Raw genomic sequence first — 15,017 nt, 5'->3', positions numbered from 1 at the left:
TAATTTTAAACTAAGTTACCATCAGTGAAAAAGGTCTACTAATAAAACATTCAAGAGCTCTACAATCTTATGTATTTTGTAATAATTTAATGCGTACTGTTTCCTTCTTTTATGATCTCTTATCATTAGTAACAGTTCTTATAAATACAGTGACAAAAAGAGACAGTATTATTTCAATATTAACAATAGTGCATCTCACTGGAAGAATAACGGTAAGCATTGCAGGTCTATTTCTTTTTCACTAATATGTGGAAACAAAAAAAAATGCAAAAAGTGACATACAATTTAAGGTGAGACTGAAAAACTACTGCAGGGGAAAAAAAAAAAAAAGGAACAACTTCCAGATATATCTCACCCCACTGCAACAGATATTTTACTTTAGAGCTACAATCACATCTCTTCATTTACTTACAAGTTCAGAAATGTTTTATATTCACTTCTGATTGATTTTCAAGCAAAGATTCCTCCTAATGTTTATTATTTTTGTTTGCTACCCATTTGCCACATAACTGATAACACTTGTCACATTAGGGGCACTCATATTTTAAAGAATCACTTTGTAAAGAAGCCTTTTATACATAATTGCTTGACTTAGTAATTATGCTGTTTGTATAAATTTGTTTTACTTGATTGTAATATCTCCCATATCCATTGTAAAAACTATCCAAAATAAAAGTGAGAATCTCTATAGCTCTAATTTTGGGCTATGCCTGGAAAAAACTGAAGACCCTGTGAATTACATTAAACTGAAGTTGGAAATTGCTGCTCTAGAATATGGGTAAAGATAAAATACAGACATCTAAGGAACAAAATCACTTTGCACTAGAAGAGTGACTGAGGAAAAGTTAATAAAACATTAAGAGGGGCAGGATAATTGTTAGACAACAAATCAGAAATACAAACTGGCTAAGCAAAGAATAGGGTGGGGGTAAGGAAGAGGTGCTGATTAACTGTCTAAGCCAGTTAGAGTCATATAAACACAAAATGGGAGGACAGCAAGTACATACAAGTAACAGGACAAATCAAAAGTCTGAGCTAAAGATCAGGAAAAACTTCCTGACTACAAGATCTATCAGATTGTTGTTCAGTCTCATGAGGAAATGACGAGAGCTTTATCCTCTAGAGATACTTCAGGCAAGAATGTATAAAGGATAGAAAGCACTCTATAAGAAAAATCTAACTTGGTCAGATTGGAAGATTACTAAAGGAAAGTAAGAAAAAAAAAATAATACACATAGAAACACCATAATTTAAAGTAAAAAGTGGGGGGAGGCCTTGAGAGCCAGAAAAATCTAAGTTAAAATGGTGGCTCTGTCCTTTCCAGTTTTATAATCTTGACTTAAATTCTATGAGTTGCCTGAAGTGTAAGTGATGATCTGACCCGGGGGGGGGGGGGGGGGGGAGTCAGAAACATTGTAAATGTTAAAGAATTACACCACAGTAAGATATTGTTACATACACAAGAGTGTTTTACTCAAAAGAAAACAAAATGTTACTCATTTTATACTTTCAGTTCAAATGCCACCACATTTTGAAGACTCTTAATTATTAAAAGGGAAAAGAGAATATCATCAAATGAACATTTAAAACATCATCAAAACCAAGTTTTAACAAACAAGACTGAAAGAAGTTAAGCTCCAGCTCCCCGTTCCTGAAAATGTGACATAGTCAATTTCTAGGAGATAAGCAATTATATGATAAGAAACATTTCTAGTAACTTTGTCAGACAACCATGATGTAAGAGTCTCTCCAATTACCTCTGGAAAACCATTAAAATATCCTGCTCTCTGTGACCCATATCATTTTGCTTCAAATTTCATTTCCTAAACTGAAAATTCAAACTTACTTTAAAAAATCCTATGTTAACTCAATGCTATCTACATTTGAACAAGAAATCATCAATGGGTTAAGCAGCATCACCAGGTTAACATATTTTTGCAGTGATTCAACTAAAGATTCTCTTGTCACCTCACTAAATAAATGAGAACATCTTATAAATGTGCCATTAATCAGGAAGACTATAGCTCTGCACTTTTTTAAAAACTTCACACTGTACACGCTGACTCATGTAAAAGTGTGCAAGTGAATGTACTAATGCACGCCTATATGAATCAAGATTTTATACTGTGCCGGAAGAAAACAACATTAAACTGAATACAAAGGTAGCACTATGATCCTGGTCCCCAATATCAATTTTGTATTTATCAAATGACTGACTTCACAAGTAAACATTACAAACAATCTAACCTTGCATATGACTCGGGCAACCTTGAAAATAGCACTCATACAGGAGTGTTTTGTTTTCTTTTTTTAATCAAAAGCATTATGTGGCAATGAGGGCAGAAAAAGCATCATGAATGAAAACGTTAATTACTGGGTACATGCGTATAAAGTCACAGGTCTGCATACTCACTAAAAGTTTGCTGAAGTTAAACAAGCTCAAACTTGAACCCAGTACTAAGGAAAGGCCAATATATCAAAAACCTTTGTTTTATCAGTCAAAGTAACAAAATCCACAAGTCCTAGACCAGACAAAGGTCTATTTATTTCAAGTAAGACCCTTATAACAAAATCCTACCTGTATCGTCCCTGAAAATTCACTGTTCTAGAATCTGGCCTGAAATCATTTAGTGAGCCCACTGAAAGAGCATTCCCTCGCCTCTATCTCTCAGAAGAAATTCCAAGTGCCGTAAGACCCCTAAACGCTCCAGGACAGAAGACAGGCATCTAAGAGGACTGCCAACAATTAGGATACGTTTTGGGACTGAACACGGCAATCAATGCAAAGTGAAGAGCAGTAATCAGATATTTCTGCCACTTTTCAAGTGCTGATTCTCAAAGTGGAAAGAAAACTATACATCTCACAGAAGTTACAAAGCAAGACACTAGATGGTATTCATAAGCTTCTTAGATTAAAAAAAAAAAACAAAAAACAAAAAAACCTATTCATATACCCTACATGAAAACAGTAGCTACCATGAACATAGTTTGGATTTTAAATTGACGACTATACCTTTCAAAAAGTGGAGCATGAGGGGTCTGGAGAGTAGACGAAGAGGAAGAGAAGGGAGTAAATGAATGTGTTAATTTAACTGCAAAATAATAACAGGATATAACAGAGTTCTGAGTATCCACAGTGACCAATCAGAGCCTAAACATAGCTGAATTCCATCCCAGCCCCAGCACGTCCCTAACACAAGAATAAAACCCTTCTTATCTTGTTCAGCCATGTGTCGCCTGCCACAAACTGCAAAACAGAACAACGCCCAAAACCAGCTAGTCTGATTTCAACTGAGGACAGACAGACTCTGTAGTCAGAAGCACCACAATGAAAGAACTCTAACTCACACAGCTGGCCTGGTGGGTCTGCACACTCTACAAAACAAAGCCATACCACATACGGTACTTCAAACTTAAAAGGATCTTTAAAAAGCTACACTGGCACTGTTAATTTGCCAATAGCTCTAGAATCAGCAAAATATACCTACAGTATCCTGGAAGTGGACAGTGAGAAGAGAGGATGAAGGAGGTAAAGCTGAGAAGCTAAGAACTATTCTATACTCATAACTTTGTTAAGGTACCCTAGAAAAAAAGTAACACTAACCCAGCACTTCCATATTTCACTCCAACATATATTCAGATCAGAGACAGCTACTCTTCTAATGCACAAATAGATGCTTGATATTTACGGAAGACGTAAAGAAAATGTAATAGTCACCCAAGAATAATCTTATTAAAAAAAAAATGAGTAAATTCCTAAGATACAGGTATCCATACTGTCTCAGCAATGCATATTAAATTAAATGGCTATTAAATGGTTTTTTTACTGTTTAAAAAAAATCTATAAAATCAGCCAGCCCCTGAACTAATTCAAGGATACTAATATCCAAACCAATTTGCAGATTCATCTTATAGTTAGAATACTCATCTTTTAATCCTTCGTGCCTAGCACAGTGCCTGGTAAAGGACATTCATTGACTGCATGCTTATTGTATATTTGTATCTCATCTAAGCTATGAGGAAAAAAAAAAAAACCTAAATCCCAAGATTTTATTTCCAAGATAATGGAAAAAGGAAAAAAAAAATCTGAGCACAGAGAAGAAGAAAGGTTATCAGGTGGGCACTATTAGGTGATTTTCATGTGAAATGAGCTGGTGACCCTAGGTTCTGTTTCTACAAAATTAAACACTCCTAATGCCACAATAAAAACTACCAACACTACACTATTTCCTAATAAGACTTCTTGTCTAAAGGCTCAACAGAGAGGGCAAGAATTGAATGAACCAGGAAAATAAAAACAATTACCCACACACCCGTTCAAGTGATGTCTCAGTACCAAAACACCCTGAAAGTTAAAGGACTGGGGATGATTCAAGGAAATTAAGATAAGAATTGTTGCTACTCAGGATACGGGTACAATCTGAAAAGCTGAAAACCAAAATTCATCTTAAAGAAAAATACGCAAAGACTACAGTTTAAATATTTGATGGCATCTTTTAGGTGAACATTCACGTGACACTGGAAAGCATCAACAGGAAGAGGAAGTTCTGTTTCTGGAGTAGCTGTTATGGTATGATAATGGAATTTGGCCCTTTTAAAATCAACAAATGAGTCTTACAATTGGGTGAAACTCTCTTATTAGGAAATTCAACTATTTTTTTGCAAGAGCACTATGGTTGCGCTTTTCATCAAAGTGCTTTCTTTGGCCCCCTAGTTCAGTCATTTGATTTTTTTTTTTTGATGATGTAATGGTTTGAACAGTGACTAAAAAAAAAGGTTGACTGAAATTTGGAATCAGCATACAATGTCATCATGAAAGTGAGAAATAAAATACAGTAGTGGAATTTATCATTTAAAATAATATTCCAAAGAATAACCCTTAAGGGTAAAGAAGCTCCACTTACCAACCACCAGCAACATAGATAAAACCTATAAAGGACCCACAGAACTCAACAAATCCACCTGCCATGCTTGTACGACCTAATTCGCTTAGGGTTTGTATCCCTTAAATGTAAATACTTCTCAAAGACAAAATACTAAAAATGCAGCAATTAAAATCAAGCCCCATGACTTTCTCTCCCCCTTTTTTAGCTCCAACAAGAGCCTGTGATTTACCAGTAATTTCAACATTCTGTAAAATTATTAGATAATCAACGCTACGCAGGTCAACATTCAAAGATCAAGTTCAAAAACCACCATGCAGCAGTCTCAGAATGAAGTTTACAAATAGCAATTCCTAAAAATCTAACAGGGTCTGGAGAACTACAGGGCAGGAGTAAAACTGATGATGCACCAATACCCCAGCCGACTTCGGGCACTGACCTTCACCCAAAATGACCTTCCTCTGGTTCCAAGATAAGTACAGAGTCCCAATGCACAGTACAGACACAAAACCACAATCATGGTTTTACCTACCCCTTCGCCGAGAATCTGGAGAAAAGTTTCTCCCCAGAAAAAAAAAATAAAAAAGCTACATTTCCAAATCCAATCAACCGGGTAACTTGGCAGCAACCCCAGACTAATTGCAGAGCTCCTAAACAACCCTCTCTCCTATGCCTGTCAACTTCACTGGTCAAAGGCAATCGGCTATCACGGACTCTCTGCTAGGTCAGGCCGAGCCCAGGGAAGCTAAAGCGCAAGGGGAGCTTCATACCAACCTGTCGGTGATAGTGGACTGTGTGCCGCTCATTGGGGCCCTTGGCGAGAGGTCCTTCTTTTATCCAACTTGCATTTTACAGTAACACCTCCACCCCACCCCCAGTGCTCTGGGATCAGGCCCGACTCCGTAAGGGACACAAAAGTCCAACTCAAAACTCCATTCAGTCATCTAGAACGTCCGACTGGAAGGGGTCAAGGAAAGGGGATGTAGGTCGGAGCAAAACAGGGTATCTCCCAAAACAACCCGAGAAAGTCTGCCAGAAGGCGAGTTCTAGAGCTAGAGAGCAATCCTCGGGAAGGCACAAGGAGAAAACTCCGTCACGGGGGGGAAGTCGGCGAGCCGCAGGGAAGGGGCCCGGGAGTCCCTCCGGGGCTGGGGCGGGATCAGCTCGGGGCTGGGTGTCGGCTCCTCCTCCGGAGTCTCGGGGGCTCGCGAGTCCCCGCCGCCGCGGGGCCAGCCGCTGTGGTCTCCGCTCTCTATCTGGGGCTGCCGGCCGCTCGTGGCCGCAGCCTAGGCAGCGTCTCGGGCCGTCCCGCGCCAGGCTCGCGCGGCCCCATGTCCCCGGGCCGGGGGACCCCTCTCGTCTTCCTCGCCGCCCCCACCAAGCTCCGGGCGCTGGGACGACCGCGGGCGCCGGGGGAAGGGGTCCCGCAGCCAGAGGTGACAGGAACTTGGTCTCTCAGCGCCGCGGGCTGCTCCCCATCCCTGGGAGGCCCGGACTCTTCCGCAGTCGGCACGGGCGGCGGCGGCTCCTCCCCGACGCGCCGGTAGGCGGCGGTTCCCGCGAGGGGCGGGAGGTTCCCGTCCGGCCCGGCCTCGAAGCACCGGCCCCGGAGGCCGGCGGCGCGGCGAGAGCGACCACTCGGAGCGCAGGACCGGCTCGCCGGGTCCTGGGGCCCTCGCGGGAGCGCGCGCGGCGGGCGGAGGAGGCCGCCGGCGGTGGGGGCCGCGCGACGATCGCAGGCGCGCGCACGGGTTCCGGTTCCGGTTCTGTCTTCCCGGCCCCGGCCGCGTCCAGCGCGAGCTCGCGCTTCCCCTCCCCCGTCGACTTTTTTGGCCTCCTCCCCTCTGACTTCGGGAAGCCGCCTCACCCGGGATCCCTCCGCGGCGCGCGGGGCCGCCCCGCCGCCCTCGCCGCCCGGCCTCGCTCGTCTCCCCCGCGCCCGCCCGCGCGCCAGGGCCGCGCGGACGCCTCCGCCGGAGTCCTGTTTGGGGGAGCGGAAAAGTAGTTCTGCGGGGCGGAGGGAGGTGGGAACCGGCCGTCTCCGGGAGTCCCACCCACCGACCCAGCGTCGCCCTCAAGGCCCCGGGAACGCCGGAGAGCTGTACTTTGGAGTCTAGCTTGTACTAACTCGGCTTTACCCGGAGACCGCCAAAGAGCACTCCACCAGTGCTGAGGCGTCCGGGATGAGAGGCATCACCCGCCCCCTTGCCCTGGAAACGTTTATTCCTTAATGGAATGTACTTGTTCTTATTTTCTGATAACACGTAACGACTACTTGTAAACTGCTGGCAACGAACTCCGGTCCAGGTGCCAGGACACCATCCCTCTCTTCCGCAGCAAACCCCAGCAAAGAGAGGGTTTGGCCTTGGCCGCTCACCTGGGGCACCTGCTGGCCTCCTCCCAGGACAGGGGCCGCCGCTCACAAATCCTGGCTGCCAGGGCAAAGTTAGAGGACGGTGGAGCGTAGGGCTGGGGGGAACGAGAGTATGGGAATCGGAGCCAGGATTTCTTGGTATAATATTGCTTTTAAGCTGCTTCTGCCTTGGCAAAGTGAAATGTCTGAGTTGCCAAATGGAGAAAGCATGGTGCTTTCCACAGCGACTTCACAAGCTTGCTGTGGAGAGAAATGGGAGCAGCAAATAAAGTGCATTTATCCGGTAGAAAGCATTGCAGTTCTCTCTGAAGAGTTCCCAAATATTTGGGGAGGGGGCTTATTTTTTTTCCTACCGGGTACATGTCGATATCCATCTGGTTTTATGATTGCATAATCCCGTAGTGTAGCAATTGTAAGTACCACATACAATATGGTTCAGTTCCTCGGGCCACTGCCCTAAGTGGCTGTCCCTTTACCTGTTTTCAGAGTTAATGAGTTCAAACCTGCATTGGTGGGTGAGCATCTTCAGCCTTTCTGTGGAAGTCAGGTAATAAAGCAAATTTAAGAAAGAGTGGATGTGGAGAGGGGAAACAAGGACCTCTTCATGATGCTGGTTCTAAAAGTCAACCTGCAACAGTTCGTGAAAAGATCATTATCCCTGAATAGATGCATGAGCTAAGGCTGACGTTAGAACGGGGTAAAAAAAGGAAAAGATAAACAGAGGCCAAAGATGACTCTTTATTGCTTGATTTTTTATTTTTTTTACTTTTTCAGGGCACAGCCAGCTAATTTTGTAATGTTTATTTTGGGAAAGAATAGCACCCGATAAAAGTTCCAAGCCACTTTCCTAATGATCAGACCAGGACACATTGCCACCTGCTGGTGTACCCCAGGATAATTCTACCCTGAGAACTCTTTTAATTGCATATTTTTGTCATATAACTGGAAAGAGCTCTATCCATCTGTATAAAATGACCAAAATGCAAACCTTATCTCCAAACCTGTATCTTTCTTAAACATAGTAAATATCATTTTGCCATACCCTAATAAATAGGTACGAAATTAATTGGACCCAATGACTCATCAAATCATGCATTTAAAAAATGAGTTCTCCTCTTTCCTTCAAGAATGCCTCACTACTTGAGCTTCAGGAATAAAACAAACTGGAAAGCTTCCTAATTCACCTTCCCTTCCTTGCATACAAAACCTCTTGGCAGGCTGCTTTCAAGATCTTTCCAAACTTAAACAGACCCAAAGTTCTAGCTGTGAGCAAAGAAGGCATTTGCTGTGGGAAAGCTTCAGAAGATGGTAAGCAAAGGATTTAATTAAGCCAGTGGTTATTCATTCCAGAGCTATTTTTTTCAATGATGAAAATCTCTATGTTCACCCACAAAGCTCTAATGGTAAAAACATCCCTGAAAGCCTCTTTAGAACTGTTGGTAGCTCTAGACTGTTCTGAAGGCTCTAACTATAGAATGCCTTCAGAAGAGTCCCACCAATCTAGGTGGAACACACTCCCCATGGTCATTAGTCCCTTACCTAAAAAATTGACACCAGTGACACAATCCACCATGCATGCTCTTTGAGGTTTCCCTGGGGAGGGGGGAGGGGAGGGAGACTGGCTATCCTAAACCACATCCTTACCCATTCTTCTTTCAATGTTTATTGAGCACCTACTATGTGTCTAGCACTGCTCTAGGCATTGGAGGTGCAGTTCTGAAGAGAGCCGAGGGTCCTTATCTTCATGGAGCCCACTCAACATCATTTTCAAGGCAACTGCCCAAACAAATGGCAAAAATAAAGAAAGGAAGTTTTTCGTCAGTCTTTAGCAAACTGTTTTCTGTATTCTGTATGTAGATTGTTGCCCCGAAAAGTAAACAGCATTAGGAATGGTTGATGGTTAAGAGCAGATAAGTGGTATTTCACAGATAATTATAAATATGGGTCAACATTTCTACACGCCATTTTTTTTTCTTTTTTTTACACTTCTTGGCAAAATCACACCAAAGATACAAAGGCAGACTCTGGGTTGATAAAAATTTGTTTATTTTTATAAAATTTAGTACAAATCTTATTGAAATATAAATCTTTCTTGAGCAGTGTTAGGAATTATTACATAGTAATCCAGATGCAAATGAATAAAATACTTCATTTTGTCCGACCATACCACATGTTAATTAGCCCTTCGTTTACCCGTGATGTCAAAACTCAGCATCTTAACTGCTGAGTCACCTTCATTTCCCATTTTTCTCTCAGGGAGGTTCCTTCAGAGTTACTAGTTAAAGCATCAAGAAAAGCTGAAGTGAGCTATTTTTTCTTCTCTTATCATTTAGGTTATTCAAAACGCAAAAGAAACCTACGTACATTCCCAGGAGTACCCCTAAAACACCAAGGTCTGCAATCCCTTCACGTCTGAGGAGTAAAAAGAAAAAAAAAATTGGTACCAGATTAAGTCTATTCATTTGTCTGGTATGGAACAGGTGGCACTGTGCCAAAATTCAAGAGCCAGCTTTTTCTTTTTTTAAGCTCCTGCGCCAAGCCACTCTTTTTCACTAGGCTTTTGCTAGAATCAGCATTCCCCGGCATCCAACTTTGACCACAGTTTTGTTGGAAAAAAGCTCACCAGCATTCTGGGGATACTGATCACAGGGAAAAAAAGAGACGGGATGCTACTGTCAGATTGTTTCCATCTGCAGCAAAACTCATTAACCAAATGACAGTCATTTTAAAAGACCACTGTCAACATGCCTTGAAAGTTGCTTTTCCCAGAGTAATGATGACGTCATGCCATTCCAACGCTCCGTCATGCCTGGGCACTGACATCCATTTTCAAGACCACTCGTTAGGTTCGTATTACCGGTGACCATAGAATGGGCGGAGACTTCCTACTGACCTAGGCTTAGACTTCGGTAGCCCCACACGTTTACTCACCAATTAAGCAAATCAATCCCCAGGGGTCTAAATGACATAATCCAATAAATAAATAACAAGCAAATAAATAAATAAATAAATAAACAAACAAACACACAAACAAATAAATCGTCCCTTTCCCCATAAAAGTCCTACATTCGTTCACAACAGGGTAAACTGAGATAGAGAACACAAGTGACCTGCCCAAGTGATCTGGCAAGTGAGGAGCAAAATTAGTTAAAAGAACCCAGAAAGTCTTGATTCCTAATCTCTCATGTTAAGCTTACGTTCTTGCTTTTCCTGAGTGGGATGATAGACTATCGCACTGAGAAATTTTTGTTTGTTTGTTTCCTTCTAGGACTGGCCTTGCCATCCGATTTTATCCATAGAGAGTGGCACCTTGTTCAGAGAAAAGAAAACGTAGGAAGTGGGCTACAGGGAATGTGTTTGGGAAAAAATAAAATAAAATTCGCCTCATCCCCCTGAGGCCGGTACACTTTACTCTTTGGTTCTGGTTTGCAGGATGTATAGCAGGGCTGAAACCTGAACTGCCATCTCAAGCACAGTGGAATCCACATGCTAAATCCCTATGGAATTCAGTCACAGCCTCTCACGCCTAGGAGATTAATGCACAAAAGCCCTGAGAATTGGCATCATTTTCTCGGTAGGGCAGAACCCGTACAACAGGACTCGGTAAATCTGCCCACACCTCATTCATCTCTCATCCGAAGCCCTAACTCCCTGGTTTTTGTACAGAAAAGAGTTACCAGAGCAGGCCTGAACTCCTGTCCTTGGAAAGGCCTCCGTGCAAGGTTGGCCCTTGGCTGGCATCTGGAAACTTAGATTTCAGGAGGGCTCCCTTCATTAACTGATGAGAATGGCTCACCGTGCCTACACTGTGCAAACAATATGGTTTAGGCTGAACACCTGCTCTCCTTCTGGGAGTCAGGAATTCTGCTACATGCCAGGCGATGGCTGCCTGCATGACCCCCAGTAAAGAACTGGGGCACTGAGCATCTAATGAGCTTCCTCGCTGGACATTTTACACGTATCGCCACAAATTGTTGCTAGAGGAAATCAGTGCATCCTCAGTGATCCCACTGCGAGAGGACTCTGGAAGCTCGGGCCCGGTTTCCCCTGGACTCTGCCCAAACACCTTTTCCCTTCACTGCTCTTCCCTTGAATCCTTTCACTGTAATTGATCACAGCTAGGAGTTGCACTACATTCTGAGTCATGTGAGTCCCCTCAGCAAAGCACCGAACCTGGGGGTGTCTTGGGGCCCCTCGACAGTTGGTTTAGGGTCACTTCTCTCATCCTTTCCCTTTGTTTAAGCACAGCCCCTTCCCTGATCCAAGGCTCAGAATGCCAGACATGCATCTTCCTAGAAGTCCCTCACTTTAGAGTAAATGGGGTGACTTTATTTAAATTGCTACACGGAAAGCAGGAACAAGGGTTTGTTCAAGGAGTCAATTCTCGAAGAAATTCTCAAATTCCTTCCTGAGCGGTCTAACCAGCAAGCATCCCAGAGACAAGAGGACCCGGGGACACCACGAACAAAAAGGAAGGCAGCTGTGCCCACCCCCACCTCACAGCGCCGACTCATTCACAACTACCACTGAGTAGTCTCACTTTCTACACCTGCGCCACGGTAGACGTGAGTGTTTTAATACTGGTATGGGCTCCACTCAAAGACTGACCACACTGCCTGATACGTTTAGCCCTTTCTTGAAACCTAAGTGTGTTATGAGCCTGATTCTAGAACAGCCGTTATCTCCAACCTGGGTCCTGTGGCTGACTAACCCGATCCGGCATCTGGAGGAAGCCTTGGCTAGCGCGTTTTGAGATGTCCGTTACGTTTCAGCTGCCGCTCCTCCCTCCGCCTGCTTCTCCAGGCGTGGTATTTTTTGATGCTTTTCCTCCACGCAAAGCGCCAGATGCTAAACATGAAACACCAAGAGACAGCATACATCGCCACTCCCCCAACCTTCACAAACCCCTTGGGCTTGGGGGAGACCATTTCACAGAAAAGGAGGCGAGCTCCGACGCCAATCCTCACTCCGGTAAACAGAGCCACAAAGAGGAAGTCCACCACATCTCCAGTGAAACTGTGGTAGTGCCCTGTTTCTCGGAGAAACCAGCGCATCTGTAGCAAGGGGTTGGTAATCTCACTTCCAAAGAGGACCGCGTTGACCTCTGTGCCTGATTCTCCGAGCACCAGGGCCATGATGATGCCCAAAATACTCAGGGTGTGGTGAGCCAGCATCAGGGCCCCCTCAGACTGGAAATAGACGCACCAGCCCAAGTCGAAGATGAAGTAGCCCAAGGTGAGACACAGTACGTGCACTTGGAGAGGTGTATTGGGTGAGCCTGCAATAAACCGAGACAGAAGCAAACTGAGTGACCGGGAATTGTATAATAACAGTGACCTTGCACGAGGGTCCTATGTTGTTGTCTCCCACAACAGGGCCACGATGATCAGTTGCGTCACTGAAAGCAAAAACAAAGGCAGGCACATGCATTGTAATGACGACCAAGACTAAAATCTAAAACCTTGGTCTTTATCAAACCACATAATGTGACAGGCCCAGGAAATGCTGGATTTGATGAATCAGCTCTCAATGAGTGATCTGAGCAACAGCTATTATCTCCGTGTCCACTCAGTTATTTTGTTCCTTCAACTAAAATCTTACAGTTTCTTGCTTTTTTCTTCTTTTTATTTTATGTGTTTGTTTAACTAGCTTTAAAGGTCTGTTTCCAGACTCTTTCAGTTATTCTGCCCTGGATGTCGGATTAATTTCTTAGCTTAATGGGTTAGATTGTTGGACACTGGTGGCCCTGACCCTTCTTGAAAGCGGGCCTTGGAAAGAACCCCAGAAGTTAGTGTGTTCCCAGCTTAAGAAAATCAAGTACAAGGACAGGACACGTTGAAATCTATTTGAAACCTTCATACGAGACACAAAGCTTAAGAGCTGCTTTCGTATCAGTTTGACAGTTTGGGGGAAAACTCAGAAGCTCACTATAGAAATTTAAGGAAATTAAAACAAAAAAGGATCTAAGGAATTGAAAAAAAAAATCACATCCTAGGGGATTTCTGGATTGAACTGTCCCTTGCAAACTCACGTGTTGAAACCCTAACCCCCAATTCCCTCAGAATGTGACTGTACTCGGAGATTGGGCCTTTAAAGAGGTAATTCAGTTAAAATGAGGTTGTTAAGGTGGGCTCTAGTCCAATATGGCTGGTGTTCTAAAATAAGGAAATGAGGACACACACACACACACACACACACACACCAACGGAAGACCACGTGAGGACATGGCAAGAAGGAAGCCACGTGCAAGCAAGAGTGAAGCCTTAGAAGAAACCAAACCAGCCAACAATTTGATCTTGGACTTCTAGCCTGCAAAACCGGAAGTAAATAAGTTTCTATTGTCTATGCTCCCCAGTCTGTGGCATTTTGTTATGGCAGCCCAAGCAAACTAATTCAAGGGGACACAACTTTTTTATTCTAAGGAAGTAATACTCAGACATTTAGCAGCTTAAAAATCAATATAGGTGCCCCAAATAATGAGACATGAGTTAAATAAATGGCGATGTATGCATACAACACAATATTATATCACAATTAAGACGGGTAAAAAAAATCTATATAGGTGTCCTTCGAAAATACAATCGAGTGAAAATTGCAGGCTATCAAAAAGTATGTGTAATACAGTCCATTTGTGTCTGTTTGGGAGTGGTGGTGGAAGATACTGATATTAGCTTTATGTTTTTGTACATTTCAGTGGCTTACAACGTAACAGGCATTTAAAATTTGTTTTAAAAGCAGAGAGTTACGAAAAGCAGAAATAGGGAAACATACAATATCAGAGTTAAAAATGAAGACTCCCGGTACAAATTATAACGGTAATTCCTCTTCAGTATTGTACACATTCTGTGAAAATGTCCCATCCTTCCAAGACTGCCCCCAAATTATATAATCCGTTAGGGAAAACCCTCTAATGTCTCCACCTACCTGGGTGGGTAAAAGGCCAGGGGCCATCAACGAAGCCAATATAAGCTGAGAGGCCTATGGAGAGGACTCCATGGGTGAAAGTAACCAACCGGCAGTTCCACTCATAGCTTCGGTGCTTATTTAGGCGGCAGAAAGAAATGTAGAGCGAGAGCCAGCCCCCCAGGCTGCACAGCACCTGCGGACACAGACCTAGTGCCATCCTATGATGAAAAGACCGAAACCAGAAAAACAAGATATACCCTAAGAAAACAGCACTGGGTCAATGCGAATATAATCTTCATTTCTTCTATAGGAGAGTACAAAAACATTGCCTTCACTGAAACTCTTCCTTATCTACACAGCTGAGAATCTTCCTCTTTTTTAAAAAATATTTATTCATTTTTGAAAGAGAGACACAGGGCGTGAGCAGGGGAGGGGCAGAGAGAGCGGGGCACAGAATCCAAAGCAGGCTCCAGGCTCTGAGCTGTCAGCACAGAGCCCGACAGGGGGCTCGAACTCACAGACCGTGAGATCATGACCTGAGCCAAAGTCGGATGCCCAACCAACTGAGCCACCCAAGCGCCCCAACTCTGAAAACATTTTTTTTAAAATAAGGATGAGTACATGTCAATAATCTGTCAGTGATGACTGACCTTGAACAATGATACATGAGGAACATAGTACACGTCTTCGATAATGTGTTCACTCCAATGAGAAGCTCTGGTGAAAAAAACAGGACTACTGCCTGTGGTTTCTGCTAGAGGTCATATGACATGTAGGAGTTTAATGTGGTTTGAAGCTGATATTAAACTCAACTGAAATTGGGACTTAAGTCACAGTTTTACCAGTTAAAATGG

At 43.4% G+C, this 15,017-nt stretch overlaps 2 protein-coding genes across 6 annotated transcripts in view; both read right to left on the bottom strand.

The window, feature by feature from the left end:
* Nucleotides 1–6,211, bottom strand: part of ARHGEF12 (Rho guanine nucleotide exchange factor 12) — a 151,041-nt gene extending 144,830 nt beyond the window's left edge. For 2 of the 5 annotated variants that reach the window (XM_030333249.1, XM_030333250.1), the window contains exon 1: nt 5,658–6,095. In XM_030333249.1, coding sequence (XP_030189109.1) covers nt 5,658–5,689 — 32 coding nt within the window. In that variant the 5' untranslated portion in view covers nt 5,690–6,095. Of the gene's footprint in view, nt 1–3,013; nt 3,038–5,657 lie in introns of those variants that run through there. The other 3 variants (XM_030333251.1, XM_030333252.1, XM_030333253.1) reach the window with 3 other exon arrangements.
* A 3,069-nt stretch (nt 6,212–9,280) lies between these two features.
* TLCD5 (TLC domain containing 5) lies at nt 9,281–14,559 on the bottom strand. Its single transcript, XM_032595027.1, has 2 exons — nt 14,182–14,559; nt 9,281–12,535 (listed from the first exon to the last, which is right to left on the bottom strand). The coding sequence occupies exons 1-2, from the start codon at nt 14,378–14,380 to the stop codon at nt 11,997–11,999; spliced, it is 738 nt and encodes a 245-aa protein (XP_032450918.1). The 5' UTR covers nt 14,381–14,559; the 3' UTR covers nt 9,281–11,996.
* Between the last annotated feature and the right edge of the window lie 458 nt (nt 14,560–15,017).

Source organism: Lynx canadensis, chromosome D1 (assembly GCF_007474595.2).
Source record: "Lynx canadensis isolate LIC74 chromosome D1, mLynCan4.pri.v2, whole genome shotgun sequence".
Taxonomy (NCBI): domain Eukaryota; kingdom Metazoa; phylum Chordata; class Mammalia; order Carnivora; family Felidae; genus Lynx; species Lynx canadensis.
This window is presented reverse-complemented; position numbering and strand designations above follow the sequence as displayed.

Coding starts and splice junctions, on each gene's coding strand:
- TLCD5 (XM_032595027.1), bottom strand. CDS start 14,380: ATGGCACTAGGTCTGTGTCCGCAGGTGCTGTGCAGCCTGGGGGGCTGG. Junction 12,536..14,181: donor CTGGCCTTTTACCCACCCAG/GTAGGTGGAGAC, acceptor GGTTTATTGCAG/GCTCACCCAATACACCTCTC.